The following is a 16,569-nucleotide window of genomic DNA, read 5'->3' on the forward strand; positions in this document are numbered from 1 at the left end:
ATTCAGCGGCATTGTTTTTATTAATTCATTTCTTTGTTTATTTTTCAAACCATGCTGCAAAGTTTTGGACATCGCTTGTGAGGCATAGCTGTGATTGACAGTTTTTTCCTCCTCTAACGAGCCTGACCTTTTTATACACTCATTATATATCACGTAAATGTTTTCCAAGATGGAGAAACTTTGATTGGAGAATTCTTGACATTTTGAGGCTGTAAAAGATATTGGGTTTGTTTTTTTTTTAATTACACTACGCTGATGATGTTGGCCAATCACTTTAGAAATGCGTGTGTGCTTGCAAGCTAATTACAACAATTTCATTCGTATAATTTAGAAGAAATTATTGAACTCTCAATTTCCCACTGACAGGATTTCCCCAGTAGAGGACAGCAGAGCTCCGTGTCAGTCCCACTCAGTGAGTCTCCTTGGTGTTTCTCCTTGGGACTCACTGACGTGCACTGCCATGGGTGGCCATATATCCATCTGGTAGACTCAGCATGATGATGGCTGTGATATTTTTATATAGCATGAAGACTACGCTTGTTCCTGAATTATCAGCTGTATCGTACAGTCATTTATGCTCCATATTTTAAAGCCTCATCTCCTTTTGATCTTTGGACCATTTATCAATGCTGTTTCTGGTAAATATTGCTGTCATTATTCCTGTCAGTACATGAGTGGGCTATTAGGCCTGTGGGCGAATGTTGCGTTGCTACTGAGGCAACTCAGACAGAAAATCTAACCACATCCTCCTTGTGAAAACAGGAAAACATATGTCGAGGTTGAAAACAGTGACCAAACCCACTGATTCTAACTGACATGGATGAGTATGAATGCACGTCTCTGTGTGTGTGAGCATATGACACATACACACAATCTGTGCTGTGTTTGTGCGCTATGCTTGGGCACATGTGACAAGCTCGCAGCTCGTGGTTGATGTCTGTGCCTGTTGATGTGTAATAGTAGCCAAAGTGTTGTGCATGAAACCAGTTCTATTTATAGAGATAACAGCTCCTTGTGCTGCATATTGTGTTTGTGAACGTTGTCATCACTTCAGCTCCTAACACTACAGTGGGATTTTTTTTATTAGGTGCCATTCTCTCTTTACTGATATGCAGAGGGGAGAGCCCTTAAGAGTGTGTATATGTGTGTGTGTATATATGTGTGTGGGTGGGTCATCTCAGAACATATAAGCACAATAGATTCTCTTTACTGTTTTGACACAGTGGTATAAAGATACCAGGGGAAATCCTGCCCCTGGTAATTGTGGAGAGCTCCTGAGTCATCCACGGCTGTCGAACAGTCATAGAACATGTAGAGCAGCAAGACAGTTTCAGGATGTGTGAAAGGAAGTCTTGTGGGCTTGCATATCGGTTAAAACTATGACAGGAAAAAAAAATTCTCTGGTCTTTGTTTCACATGTTGACTTGGATGTGCCGTAATCTCAGACTGACACGGTGCGCTCCACAGACAGCACAGTTAGAAGATGATAAAAGAAGAGCGCGATCTGTCCAACAGTGCCCCCCCCCCCCCCCCCCCCCCCCCCCCCACACACACACACCCTTCCTCCCCAGCTGAAACGAGAATTCCCAGCATGCCTTTGGGCATTTGAGGTACTTTCAGTTGGGGTGAGGGTCCAGCTGGCCTTAGATCCTGGTGTGCTTGCAGAGCCCCCGGCATCAGTAGCAAAAAGTATACTCACATTTCTTTGTCAGGGTGACCTTTGAAACAATTTCAGATTGTGCAACATCCTGGCTTACAGTGCGTTATCTAAATGCCTCAACAGTTGAGCATGGAGGAGCACACTTCACTTACTCTGCAGAAGATCTCTCTCAACTGTCATTGTTAAAGGCTTATTACCTCCGAGGAGGAGGAGGAGGTTCTGTTTTCTGTGCCATTTCATCTGTATGCCTGTTAGCAGGGTTTCAGTAACGGGAGGTGGGGGGGGGTGCTGTTCCGGTGCTTCGCTTTCATTTGCGTCAACTCACAGCCACAAATTTCACTTTATCACATTTTTGAAGAAATCAGAACAGTTGATTTTCACACATTTTAATTCTCTTAGGTGCACTGTGACCCTCCAAGTGAGAGTACGACTCAGTAGACTCCAGTGTGAAGTGAGAACAGGATTTTCTGGAGAGAAACGCAAATGTAAACTCACTGTTTCCCACGTTTGTCACCACAACGTGTTATCACTACCTCTCGTGTAGGTCTTGTCTTGGTATTTAAACTGTGGCTGTCGGTCTTTGAGTGATAATCCAGTTCCCTCAACAGAATTCTTGTCTTGCTTTGCAGAAAATAAGCACTTAGCGTCACCACGGCAACGTGTATCTCCAGCTGATTCAGATCAGCTGATTGGACCGCTCAGGTGATGCCAGCGGTGTTCTAACACTTGACAGACGCTTCAGTCAGCCTGACTTCTTACTGTTGAAACACATTGTGTACAAGTTAAAGAATGAGCCTCAATGATGGGACAGCAGTGTCATGAAAACAGACACGTCAATCAAACAGCGGGTCACAATATTTACAAGTAGGTCTACACACAGTTCTGCCAGATATAAAAGCGATGTGCTGACTGGTCAAGAACTGGAACAAAGCTCCTAAGCGTTGAGTCAAAAGATGTGAAAACAATCTAGAGTACTTATCCGCAAACACTTCTGTTTTGTTTAAGAAGCGGTAGAATATTTATATCTCTATCTCTAGGAAGGATGCTTCTAAAATCAGCCTTGATTTAATCAACTTCCATAATTGCAGCTGCAGAACCGCTTTGCTTGCTGGTCTCCTTTGACTTTTGATTGAGAGAAAATATCTGCTAATCTTGACAGGCCTCCCGCCCCGTCCGTCCCTGCCCACAGATGGTGTGGGCCAGCTGATGTCAGGATTGTCCTGCAAGGAAAATGTTAGTCACCCTGCAGCGTGGGTATTATCTATCCATGAGTCCAAACTGCATGAATCACACGTTTAAAAATATATTTTTTTAAAAACAAAACTGGATGAATCAAAGACATGGGTGAAAAATGACAATCAACACCCAGATGTTGCAAGATTTTTCTTGCCATTTCTATGACGCTTCTGCAGAATAGAGATTTAATCAACAGAATGACACATGTACAGCCCGACAAGAACTGCTCTCTTGTATTAATTCCACCCCCAGTCTTTGGTAGCATGTGCTTGCCACTGTCACCAGATTAGCACGTAGGTTTAAAGCCCTGCTCATAAAGACACTGTGTACAGAACATAGCCTGTGCTAATACTGTTTGCCTCTGTTCTAACCTACAAACCTGCAGCTCTTCAGGGCTGGCCCAAATAATTTCCCTGCTCCCGTAAAACAGACCTGGGTCAAATAAAACTGCCAGAACAAGGTGTAAATACAATAATATGAACTCAATACAACATAATGCAATCCAGTGAAAAAGCCCTGCAGCGGAATTCGACCTCAGATTTGTGTTCAATCTTTGTTGCAAGTAAGGTGTTGATTTAACTCTATTTTATATTATACAGCGTGAAAACAGGAACGCCGCTGTTGAATTAACACTTTGCAGACACAATATCAACACAAATGCAACACTTTAAGCTTCAAAGGTGTAAAATTATTTGCTGCCTTTTGTTCGGAGTCTTTTTAAATAGCGCACGCATTGCTGCTGCTGTGTCAATCTGCTGTTTAATGTTAATAAGTCTTTATACTCTGCCTGGCAGGTTTTGACACATCGAAGTGTCAAACGATGGAAGTGTACTTGAAGGGTAATTTTCTCTGATTGAATTCATTTGAATTGTACTGTTCCTGATCACAGACAGGCGAACAGAAAAGCATAATAAAAACATTATGACTATTACCAAAACAGCTCTACTGTGTATGTTTATGCTGACGCCGAGGTTAACTTTCTGCCTCGATTGCGAAACCGCAGCTCCGTTCAGTTTGGCTCAACTGTGTAAATCACACAACCCTTAAATATTTACCACCTTTAGACATTGTTGGGACACCTTGATGTGTTTGAGCTGACTCGACAGAGAAGTGTCAGCTGTGTGCAGGAAAATAAATTATTTATACCCCCTCCCTTTACTTCAAAGAGCTGGCAAACCATTCAACCCCAGATTTGGGGAGGGGGGGATGGAGGAGGAGTTGCTAGTCACTAGGCAACCTCTGTGTCACCTGCCTCGACATGCCAAAATCAGCCATTTACCTCTGGAAGCTACATGCATGAGGTACACGACTGCATTTAAAAGCCTGCTCAGCAGGATACGTATGGAAACCAAAACAATTAGTGACACGCAGCTAAACTGTGTCTGCAGGAAAGAACGTGTGATGTGATTATACAGCTTTTTCCTTCATGTAAGAGAAAGACGGGGCAGCAGAATCCAACAGTGCAGCAACTGATCTTTTACTCAAAAGGCCTGTTGCACACTTTTTGCTTTTTAAAAGAGGGGAATCTAAAGCAAAGGGAGGGAAGAACACTGTCCAATAAGATTGGACGTGTACAAGGTGACTGTTTGGCTCGAAAATCAGGAAGTTCGGCTTGAGCAACATATCCACGGAATGAACCCTGCCCCGAGGGATCTGCTGTTTATTTACCCCCTGCCTGTGCACACACACACACACAACCATGAACACAAAAGGTTAACACAAAACCTGCCAAAAACCTTGAAACCTTCTTGTTAAAACAGACAAGTTATAGCATGCGCTTTCTTCACACAATATTCACACACGCAGATAGAAACATGCCCCTGTTGTCAATAAATAACACACACACTCATGTGGGAAACTGAAGTTGTCTTCCCACTTTGATTCACACTTTGTGTATTTCATACTCTCTTTGCCGTTCACTGAAGGGGATTCCCCATCTCATTTAGCTTTAATCTTAAAATTAGCAATTAAATCAGTGTTCAAATCAATCGTCTGTTATACAGGACAAAACCTCCACCTCGTTTTTATTAATTTTTTATTATTAATTCTTCACCACTGAGATTATATAAACCAACAGTGGATACACCATCATCTGAAAACATGCTGTAGGTGTGGGTGGGAGGATCGGACACAATGAGACATAAATCCTTTATCTTCCCCTGGCTCCACACTGATATTGAGGTGTCCCTGTTAGCCTGTTTGATCAGGCTGTGTGCTGAATCTGTGTGTGTGTGCGTGTGCGCGCACGTAGACCTGGCTATGCATGACAACAGCAAATGACAAGCCATTTATCATTGGCGCTAAGGCCTGAGATTACCTTGAGCTCAGGCTTGGCACCAGCTGGACCAAAGCTTGAAAATAAAAGAAAATATTCAGTTCATAGATTCAACACCAGCCTGGGGAGGAAGTCAGCTAAGCTAACTGGGCTGTATTAAGCATAAGTCATGTCAAGTTTTCATTGGAATCTTAAAATCGTTGCTGGAAATCCCAGCTGAGAAATCCCCCAAGACAAAAAAATTAAAAATCCCTTCTTCTAATTTCAAATTGTAAACCTGATCCTTCCACCTCTTCTTATCTTTCACTTTAACTCTCTCTCACGCTCTCTCTCTCATAACGTGGCTTTTAGTTGCTGACTTATTAAGAGAAAAAAGCAAGCTGCCACAGGAAGACACAATGTTCAGTTGCTGTGGGTGGGCTGAAAACGAAAACAGAGCTAACTGTAGACGTCTCGGTGTCCCACCCTGCTTAGCCTGCGTCTAGACCGGCCTGTGTGAGGCAGGTGGCAGTCATAACAAGGGATTGGGAAGGCAAACAGGGCTGTTTGGCATAGTTAGCCATTTGTCTAAGGAGTCGCCATCAAGAAACAAAACCTCTGCATTTAGTTGAGGCTAAACAAGGAGCAGCATACAATTATGAGATACATGAGGAGACAGTGTGCCAGCATGCTCCATGAACTCTCACACACACACACACACAAACACAGACACACACCAGAAGACCATCTCACCAGATTGGCATGAGAATCCTGCTACCGTTGGTAAGCTGCGCCAAGGCTGTTGGCCTAATTCTGAGTCTATTCTCTTAGAAAAGACACACATGCACACTCTTAAGAGAGTCTTTGTTATTTGAAACAGGCCTGCATCCACGGCCAGGAGATTTCAGAACACATCATCCGCAATGCCACGATTGAATTGAGAGCTCCTCGACTTCCACACAATTGGATAAATGAAAGGAGATGAGGACGCTTTAAAAAGCAAGAGTTGCTTCGAACATTGAGCAATCAGCAAGCCACTATTACTGTAGCGAAAAACAACGGTGCTCTCACTCTCCCCTTGTTAGTAATGATGCCACTAAAGATGCCTTTGTTGACAATGTGAAAAGCTGATGATATTCCCAACACGACCCCAATCAAGCACTTTCATAGCCTGGAGGTTCAATCCAACCCGACAGACTCAACCACTGCAGAGAATCTCTTAACCCTCATTTCATAATGAATGCAATTATGTGAGGGAAACTGTTTCACACTGACTAGCTGTGGCGAAGACTGGAAACGGCCAATTTTAGATTGTTTAAAGTTATTGTTTGTTGTTGATGGACAGCTTGCTGGTTTTCCTTGACTATCCGATGGTTGAGCTGAGAAAAGGCACAGCCCTTCCTTGAGTCAGGGCTTAAAAGTCTTAAGTCAGTTAAACCCCCATCAAGGTAAGCATTCTTTGGTCATTTTCACCTCCCCCAACCATGCTCACACACACACACACACACACACACATACACACATTACACACAGTAAAGAAACAAATGTTTGCAGAGCTGTTGTGATATTTAAACACTGCTTTTAGAAGCCTCCCTAGGTTTTTGTAATTATGCTTAACGTTTCCACTGTCACTATATGGCATTTATGGAGCTTATCCCCAAGAATTGAGCTGTTTAGATAGCACTACCTGAGATACCAGAAGGTGAACACCGATGCGTGATACAGCTTTTGCTTTTGTTAAGCGGCCGAGAAACACGTAATTATCACCATATGTCAGTCATACGGTGTCAGTCACATCGCTCCTCTTTTATCGGGGGAAGAAAAGGACAAATTATAGGTAGCTATGGTAATGAGGTACATCGCCCTTCAAAAACAAAAACAAAGAAAAAGGTATAAATATTGTATCTGTTTAAATGTTTCCAACTGAGGTCTCCCTTCACCCACAGGTTAACCCAAGCACTTAGCTAGCTCTCCCACAGCCTGGGGGAGGAGCTGCGCAATGAATGGAAAAGCAGGCCACACTTCTATCCAGGCCATCTTTATTGATCCTCAAAAACCTTTCACAAAGTCCTCCCACAGCCCCCCACCCACCCCACATCTTATCCACAAAAAAGGGGACAATATAAACAACCAATAAATAAGAATCTGCACGATTAAGGCGGTTCTAAATCTCCAACAGAACACAACAGTGTGGACATGTTGGAGTTTTACAGCTTCATACAGTACAAGCAGTAGAACACCACGTCTAAAAGGGGCAGTAGCACTTCTGAACTTCAAAATCTGTTCAATGTTCTACTTCTGTGGTGCCTGATTTTTTTTTTGGGTGGGCGGGTGGTGTTTTTGGATAGAAAATTGCAGCTCTTTTCAAGCGACCTTGTCATTGTAGCTTAATTTAATACCAGGCCAGATAGAATGATGAAAAAAAAAAATCAAGAAGAGAACTTATAATTAACCTTGTCCTCTGTCTTCCTCAAAAAAAAAAAAAATAAAACCATTTGGACCCCCAGAGGTTGTTCTTAATATCATTTTTCTCAGACAGGAATAAATAAATACACCTTTTAACTGTCATGGAGTCCAGGCTTGGAGGAAACACAGTGTCATAGCATTGTTCAGAGTGGCTTTTGACAATTTCAGCTTTACTTTATTACATTCATGTCCAGGAAATGGGAGAGGTGGGACGAGGCCTGATAGCCAACAGCCCTCTGGCCACTAGCACACGAGCACTGTGCGTTCGCTGTGGATATCCAGAGTTCTCTCCTGTGCACGCCGCGCTGAACTTGGCTTGGTTGTTCAGAGAGGTGCTCACAAAATTAGAAGTAAAGAGATGAGCACTTTGCATCCATCCTGGACAATTCTCACTCGTCAGTGTCCGTTAGTTCGCCTTCATAAATCAGGTCCTCTCAGCAACTAACGGTGCTGGGTTGCTGTTTGCTGACAAAGTCTGAGATGAAATCAAATTCATTTTGGCCCAGGAAGAGTTCTGGCAGCTCTTGGACCCGGTCTAAGCCCAGCTCCATGACCAGCGAGGTCAGGACTTCCTCGTCGATCATATCCGCATCCATACCATTCAAGGCCAGGGCTGGGCCGGCCATGTGCTGCATGTTAGCCAGCTGGGCTGGGTTCATTCGGTACTGGGTTGTGGGCCCCATGTGGTTACCACCCATAGGCCCAAGTGGGTGTCCATGGTACTGGGTGTTGAGTTTCTGTAGCTGCACGCTGGCCATGAGCTGCTGAGATGTTAAGCCTCCATTCATGAACTGTTGCTGCTGCTGAGCGTGCTGGGCCTGCTGCTGGTGCTGCTGCGGATGCATGTGGTGCTGCTGCTGCTGCTGAGGGTGGTGCTGCTGCTGCGGCTGGCCATTATACATCATGTTACCAGAGGTCATCTGGTGGTGACCCATCTGGGCCCCATTCAGCTGTCCATTCATGGGTCCACCCACCATGCCTTGCCGCTGCCTCATGGCGGTCTCCATGTTGGCCTGGGCGCCACCGTAGTGCATCATCTGGCCACTGGGCAGTGCCCGCATGCCCTGCTGGTTGGCATGCTGCTGGTGACCTGCCTGCAGGCCGTTCATGCCCATCCTGTAACCGTGGAGACTGGCGCCCGCTGAGCTGTGATTCATGGGCATCATGAGATGGTCGGCCATGCCTCCTGTCTAGAGGCAGAGAGGAGAATCTGTTACAGAGGCAAACAAGATCCCATTCTGCTTGATGCTGACATGACATCCAATCCAGTGTGACCAAACTGGTTAAAATACACCACAGAGACATTCGCTGCTACAGTGCAAACCACTACTGACTTCTTCTACTGTGAACACACTCTTCACAAACCTTTGGATTAATTTATGATATTTTCTCAACATCTACAAGGCTTGTGGGGGGGGGGGGAATCTGCAAAATTGTTTTGCTTTTACGACCAACACTGGGAATCTTCCTCGTGTGTTTGGTCGTCCTAACACCTCCCCTTTTGTGCCAAGGAATGAACGCCCAGGTTGAAATTACAGGTTAACATCCGACATTGTTTGGAATTTTCACCCGGATAATTCATGCACGCCTAGATGGGCAGAAACAGAGGCAAATGCGTGCATCGCCTAATGCATTGCTTTAATTCTCTGTTGCATGTCAGCTGGGACAGAAAAATCTGTTACATTTTACGCACGTAATGTTGCAACAAAGAACACTGACATCATGCAACATCTCCCCAACAGCTGAAGCACCACATTCCTAATGATACCTATTAAAGCTCTTCCTTCCGATTCTATTTTATCGCTCGGATTTTAAATATTGGTCTTTAATTTTTATTCCCCGACGTTACAAATTCTATTTCTTTAATCTCCAGTTTAAAACAAGGAAATGCAAACAATAGAGCAGCAGTCCCTGAGACCACCACACACCGATAGGGAAAAAAAAAACCCAATTTCTCTAACAAATAAACCCGATCAAAATCACTCACCCGTGTCGGCTACGTTTCCACAAAGTTGCGCGACTCCGCTTCAGCTCCGTCTGTTTAAACAGTTTTTTTGTTTGTTTGTTTGTTTTTCCTTGCGAGGCGAAGCTCCTCCGAATTATAGTGTGTATTCCACAGGGTTACGCTTCATGCTCAGGAGGGGACGGTGTGCACAAAGACTGCCGCATCAGATCTTGAAACGACTGCCTATTTTCTGGGTCAACTCCGGGATTATGTACATCTAAAAAGCTCAGAGGAAGGCAGTCGGGGAGAGGTGGAGCCTCGGTCCTGCCTCTTCTTTGTTCCTATTGGCCTATTAATATGATTGTGCATGGGCGTAGACAAAAAAAAAAAAAAAGGCTGTTGGAGAGCTGTGACACTGTAGCCAATTTAAATACCCTCCTCCCCACTGTTTCTTTTTGAGAGAAGATGTGGACATCTTGTTTGTCATCACACGTAACTGCTGCTCCTGTGTTTGTACAATACAAGGGCCTTATTACAGACAGATAGACAGACAGACAGACAGACAGATAGATAGATAGATAGATAGATAGATAGATAGATAGATAGATAGATCAGACTGTCATTAAGGAGATTGTTACAGATCGAGAAAGGCAAGCAGCCTGCTGACCTCCTTTTTACTCTGGAGACATCAAGATGGAATATAGAATTGAAAGACATGTTTAACGCAACAACGTCATGTTTTTTGTGTGTTTAAGGTGTGTATGTGCATGGACAGGAGGTCAAGAAATGGAGGCTTAAAGTGTGTATTTTTTATTCTTTATTTTTCATTGTTTATTTCAGAGTCAGAATCGGCTTTACGGTCCATTATTGGTGCACACAGAAAGGGATTTACACTCCACACAAATATACCAAAAAAAAATAGCATTTCTGCATTGTGCATGCGTGCCTTTGTAGAAGTCTTTTAAACAAAAGCAACAGCTAAAAAAAAAATACAAGGAAAAGAAAAAAAATCCCTTTCTCATGAAATAGTGTAGGAATGAGTCCTAAAACCCGGCAGGAACTTAGCATTGTGAAACATCCAGTTCCCTCATGGCCTTTTTTTCTGTTAAGTGTCCGAAATAAAGTCACATCAGTAAATAAAACAATTGTCAATTACAAAGTATTGATGTGTCTTAAACATGGCATTTGCTTACAAGTGGCTAAATGAGGCTGCAAACACTGTCAGACTGAAAAGAGAAAAGGAGCAAAGCTCGTTGTTGTGACCTTATTTACAACTTCTACCACAGTCATTTCCAGCTCAGACATCATGGTAGCGCTGTTCATTTTTGAAGATGATCATCTCACGTCCATGTTAACTTCCTAGATCCAAAATATGTCTTCCCTGTGATTCTACTGCAAGTACATGAGTTACGTTGCTGTTTTTTTGGGGGGGTTTTTGTGTTTTTTCTTTCATTTCTGTTAGGCCACTTTTAGCATTGCAAACAATGTGTTTAGAAACACGCCTAAAAACACAGTAAACTACGAGCATGTTTATACTGGCACTGACGTGGTACCCAGTGCTAGTGAAAATGCACCAGAGCCGAGCCGTACTGACCTGACCCCACCCGACTCGAGCCAAAGTGAAACAGTGAAAACGCTCCCTAACACTACACTAGAAAACAGCATTCAGGTCACTGATGGGCTGAATTTGCAGCCGAGCTGACGAAAAGTGGCAGAGGTGACAAGCTTTCATTGCCACGGTGGTGTGGATTGTTGATGGTGGAGCTGCAGCCGTTGGTCATATGTGGGTGGAGGCAAATGACCGTGTTCACCTGGGTATTGTGTTCACATCAATACTAATCAGAGCCAATAAATACACGTGCATACTGCAGGGTTCTTTGACTCAGGACTGAATGCTGATTAAACCATTAAACAACAGCCAAATGTTAGTGTGTTTTTGGCTAATAGGAAATGAGCTTTATAGAACTAATAATTAGATAAACACAATGAGCACTGTGAGCCATCTGAGAGGCTCAATTATGCACGTTCCTAACTTGTCCACACCTACTTATCTGTGTGACCTCTGCGTACGTGTAGTAAGAGTGTTACCCGGGTGTGTGCATGTACACTTCATCTCCGAGATCACTGAGAGTCCAACGAGTCCATGTGACCCACCAGTGTGAGGCTGTGTGAGCCGGTGCAGGGAGGACAGAGGAATGTAGCTCGTGTGCTATTCTAGGCAACACCGGTTACAGCAGCAGTGAAGCTATACTGCTGTGCACGGATGTGTGTTTGCTTTGTGCATGGACTATGGATGCATGTCTGTGCGTGTGTGCGTAGCTCCACTCCAGCAGATGCACGTGTTCGTGATTGCCCACTTCAGGACAACGACCTCTCGCCAGCAATTGCAAATGAATGGAACCACTTTGAGAGAGCAAGCCAATCTATTGTCCAGGGAATTTGTCTATAAATGGGCAACCATTGGCAGGCATTTGTCATTGTTTGACATTGTCCAGCCACTTTAAGCTCGTGTTAATAAGCCACTCCCAGGTGCAGGCACATTCTGAGAAACTCACCCAGCCAGTTACTGCAAATAAAAGAGAATCAACAGAAGTTATGATGAGTGCACTTTTCCTGCAGCCTGTGACACACATATGTTGAAAATGCATTTTTTTGTGTTTGATCTGAGGGCAAAAATCTCACAATGGTGTCATTTATAATAAAGAACACAGGCAAAGTACTCCTACCCTCCGGACCTCACTGATCACATTGCTGCATCTGTTTAAGACCCAAGATATTTGCATGAAATCCCAATCAGCCATGGCTGTAGTGGAATATATGCATTTTGTATTTCAGTATCAAGTGAGCATGCTGGTGCCGCTCTGATAAGGTGGTGGGTTACACTGCAGCGCTACGCCATCAACCCTTCTGTGTTGTTTATGTTTGATGGATTCATCCACCTCACCGCCACGATTTTGGGGTGGAGCCGACTAACACCTTGCCTTAAGCTGTTATTGATTCCTATGCTTATGTGTGAGTGTTCATGCATGTTTGAATTTCATGCAGGAAGAAACAAGAGACTTTATGTTTTAATAAGGAGCAAGCCTTCCATTCAAGGCTTGGACAAAGTTCTCTGCCACACTGTAAAACATGCAATAAAATGTGATTTCACAAAGGTTTCACCCTCTAACAGGGCAGAAGGAATCTGCTGCTTAGATCCACACATTTGTTTTCTCAGAATACCATACCTTTTTAGAGGCTTTTAAATTGCACTTATCGAGGTCTTGATATTCCTTGTTAACTCAAGTGAGAGCAGGTGACAGTCAATCGTTGCTTTGTCAGAAGACTGAGCTCAATTCTCCTCTTCCTGAGCTCAGTTGCAAGAATTGATCTGCTCACAGAGGCGAATGCAGTTTCCTGCCACCTTCTAACTTCCAATACCTGGCAATAAAACACACCAAACATGTAGCAGCTGCTCCCGGGCCCTCCACATCAGACTTCAAGGGAGCGTACAAACACTGTCGGGGCCAATGTTCATTGCTCTCCAACAGTGTCTGGCAGCGTGTGAAAAGCCCCCTCGGAGTGAAGGTAACCACTGGAATAGAGTGACTGATACTCTGTGCGGAGGAATCCTGCTGCTGGATGATGCATTGTCTATCAGCTTCATTTCTTTTCCAGTAAAGAAATGTAGCACCTGCAGTTGGAAAACAATGGAATGATGGAACAAGCTGTTTGTTCGAATGGCCAGTCCATGTGCTGTTTGGTATGTCCAAACCAAATTGAAAAAATAACAAAGGATTTGCATTTTACCTCACTGCTTGTGAACAAGTCTAAGGGAGTGTGACGTTGCTGTCATGAGTTCAACTTATTTAAAGTTGTTGTATTGCATCAGGATTTAACCATTGATTGTAACTTATTTCATCCTCTCTCCAGGTTTATATCAAACCCTATATTAGCGCTGTGGTGATTGTAAACTTTGAATAAATGTGTAGTGCCTGATTATAATTCAATACTTTTTTTTTGGGGGGGGGGTGTAAACATAGTGGATTCTGTGTGTAAACAGAAAAATACTATCCTCTACTTTTGCATAGCTAACACTGACTCTGTAAATAAGAGACAGAAGCAGTGACAAAACTCAACACGATGCTTGTGTTAGCGACTTTGGCTTCCAAGCCACTGTACGTGACAAACAGCACTGCGCTGTAGTAGTAATGATCTATAAATAGCACCAGGGATTAGACACGTTTTTATTAAAAAAAAAAAAAAAAAAGTATCTGGACTCATGTCTTAACCTGTTTGGCATTAATCATCACTAGTTTGGAATTGCAAGATAGCAACAACATTTGAATGTTGAAGAGGTTTAACCCTGCCCTGCTGTTTTCTTCCTTAACATTAGTCAGGGCGATTTGCGTGGTTTCCTTTCTACTCCTTTCTTCTTAATTTTGCCAACAAAACGTTCTAAGTTGTGACTGACGGACGATCAGTTTTTTTTACTCAAAGCCGTTTTCCATCACATTGAAATGTCGCACATACTTCAAAATACGCGGAAAAAAATAACTTGGTAGAAACACAACAATAAAACCTGTAGCAGATTTAATACTTGCAATAGAGGTTACTATCAATAATACTGTAACTAAATAGGGTTGCTAAGACTTAACACCTAGCAGTAACACCGATTTTGCTCAGCTAGCCCAGTGGGTCATGTTGTTGCCTTGGAGATGCACAAACCTGAATTTGGAGGCACTTCTTAATGGAGGCATGTATTTTATTTTTGCTTGCGGTGAATTCAAATCCAAATCTAAATAACAATCTTTCTCTAACTATCAGTCTGATTCCACCCTTACCTTCAGTGACTGAATATATCCCTGAATGAGTTATCCTGAGTTTACAGTACTAGAGGATTAGATGCACACCATAAGATTCAGTGAACAGGCACAAAATGATCTTTAAGCCATAGCACCTTTTCCCCAGCTTCTTCAAGATAATGCTGCTACGCCTCACCATCTGTGTACAACCTGCAGAGGTAGTCACAGCACCAAATTGTCTGATTGTCTACTGGCAGAGTGCGATGTAAAATGCTTTGTTGAGGTGGCAGTGTGGTTATGTTTTTTGGTTCTGTGTAGACAAAAATTGCATCAAAATGGAGTCATTTTTATGTCCTTATTGTCATTTTTCAAGTGGCTTTAATCACTAAAGTTGCCCGTGTCTGCACTCTTCGCAAGCGAAAAAGACTCCAACTGAGGGTCGACTAGCATGCATTCAGCACCTGCAGGAGAAGAAATGACCCTCAGCACCAGCAGGTGGCTATGGGACGTTTCCATCTCTGCTTGATTACATAATCAATCTACTTCTTATGAAGAATATGTCTGATTTTGAATGATGCAGTGAGATGAAAGCTTTGTAGGTTTCAACCAAAATTCAACTTCTTAAAAATGTCTAGGGCCAGTGTCATCTTGATGTAGAGGTGCTGCGCCCAATACATAAAGCTCGAAATTCAAATAGTGTTACCCATTTATATTTTGGATCTCATAGTTAGACCCATGTTGGATTTTCACAACTGTTAGAATTCAGTGTCTTTCTTGATGTTTAAGTGGCCTGTTTTAAGAGTCACCGAGTGCCATGTTGCCACGTCAAATCAGTTCAAATATAGTTTGAACTTTGACCTGCATTAACCTGAAACTTTAAAATTAACTCGTTATCATTGTCACATTCGTCTTAGTCAACAGGACAAAGTGCGATCTGTGTGAAACCAAAAGTCAGTTTGCTTCTCTTTCTCCGTGTGGGGGAGGATTGTTATTGTTCTGGTAAATGAGAGAGTCTCTATAAATACTCCCAAGGCTGCTTCCTTCTCAGTCTCAGCCACCAATCAACAGTCACTGTTGAGCTGAGCAGCTGAGAGAGGGCAATAAGCCTGAGTCAAGGCTATTGGGGGGAGGGAGTGGGGGAGGGTCTGAATGCAACTTAGCATGGTGGAGAAGTGGGTGAGGGAGGGAGGGTGGCTGGTAACTGCCACTCACGGACTTGAGGCCACAAGTGGGGGTGAGGCCTGAGTGAAAGTAGTAATTTGGTTGGGTGGGGGGTTGACGGAACACACCACATTAAAGCAGCTTTCCAACAACTTTTGTCATCATTCCATGTGAAGTTAAAGGAGCGCTCCTTTCCCCATTTATTACAGCCTGTTCCTTCTGTTCGGTCTTGTACAATCCGATGGTGAAACAGTGGGATTTTTTTATTTTTTATTTTGCATGTCTTTTTTCATCAGTGGGATGTTTCATGTACTGAACGGGCCTATTTTGTGCAGTAACTATTATTCTATAAAACAATATAATCCCAAAAGTAAATAAGACGACAGATTCTTACTGAACCTCCATCCCGTTGCACAGCACTGGTTTGCTGTAGGTATGGTGTAACCCTTCAGTGCGGAGGTATGAATCAAGCTCCACCCTGTAGAGAAATATAGTTTGTTAATAGAAATGAGCAACATGATAGAGTGAATTATGCCATCAGAATTTTTTTTGATACATAAAGCAAATCAGCCTAAATTTGTGGTACAAAGGAATATGAAAATCTTCATCTTGCATGGTTTGTAGGGTTGAAAACACTTCTAAAGATATTAATTTAGTGATCATCTCAGTCGTGAGATGATTCTACCAACTTAATGTGTGACACTATTGAATAAAATAATTAATTTGCATGCTTTGTAGTATGACCAGAAGCAAAGCTGTTCTGAACAGCCCCACTCATACAGACGACTATCAAGCGGTAATTCCTTTAATAAAAAGGGAGTTTTTCCTGGATAGTGTCATCAAGCACGCGCTTCTTGGGAAATTTCGGGTTTTTGTAAATGTTGAATGATGCATGATGAAAAATAATAACGAGGAACTTATGAGATGATTTGGAACTGAAAAAAAATACTCAAAATAGGGTGGCACCTCAAGGTCTATCAGCAAGCTTTAGATGTTCCGACTTGTGTCCTTTGCAAGTTGTACTGTGTGATTGTTTCCATTTGTTTGCATGCAACCTCCCTAA

At 43.0% G+C, this 16,569-nt stretch overlaps 1 protein-coding gene across 2 annotated transcripts; it reads right to left on the minus strand.

Annotated features, from left to right (window-relative positions):
• Positions 1–5,011: 5,011 nt before the first annotated feature.
• Positions 5,012–9,896, minus strand: cited4b (Cbp/p300 interacting transactivator with ED-rich tail 4b). Of its 2 annotated transcripts, none has more exons than XM_086218062.1 (2): positions 9,604–9,896; positions 5,012–8,802 (listed from the first exon to the last, which is right to left on the minus strand). In XM_086218062.1, exon 2 carries the CDS (start codon positions 8,795–8,797, stop codon positions 8,051–8,053), a length of 747 nt encoding a protein of 248 aa, XP_086074188.1. In that variant the 5' UTR covers positions 8,798–8,802; positions 9,604–9,896; the 3' UTR covers positions 5,012–8,050. The 2 variants fall into 2 exon arrangements, with proteins under 2 accessions (XP_086074188.1, XP_086074187.1); XM_086218061.1 differs by having other exon boundaries at positions 5,016–8,806; positions 9,604–9,882.
• Between the last annotated feature and the right edge of the window lie 6,673 nt (positions 9,897–16,569).

Source organism: Aulostomus chinensis, chromosome 11 (assembly GCF_037954235.1).
Source record: "Aulostomus chinensis isolate RoL2024-O1b breed Wild chromosome 11, RoL_Achi_v1.0, whole genome shotgun sequence".
NCBI classification, from domain to species: domain Eukaryota; kingdom Metazoa; phylum Chordata; class Actinopteri; order Syngnathiformes; family Aulostomidae; genus Aulostomus; species Aulostomus chinensis.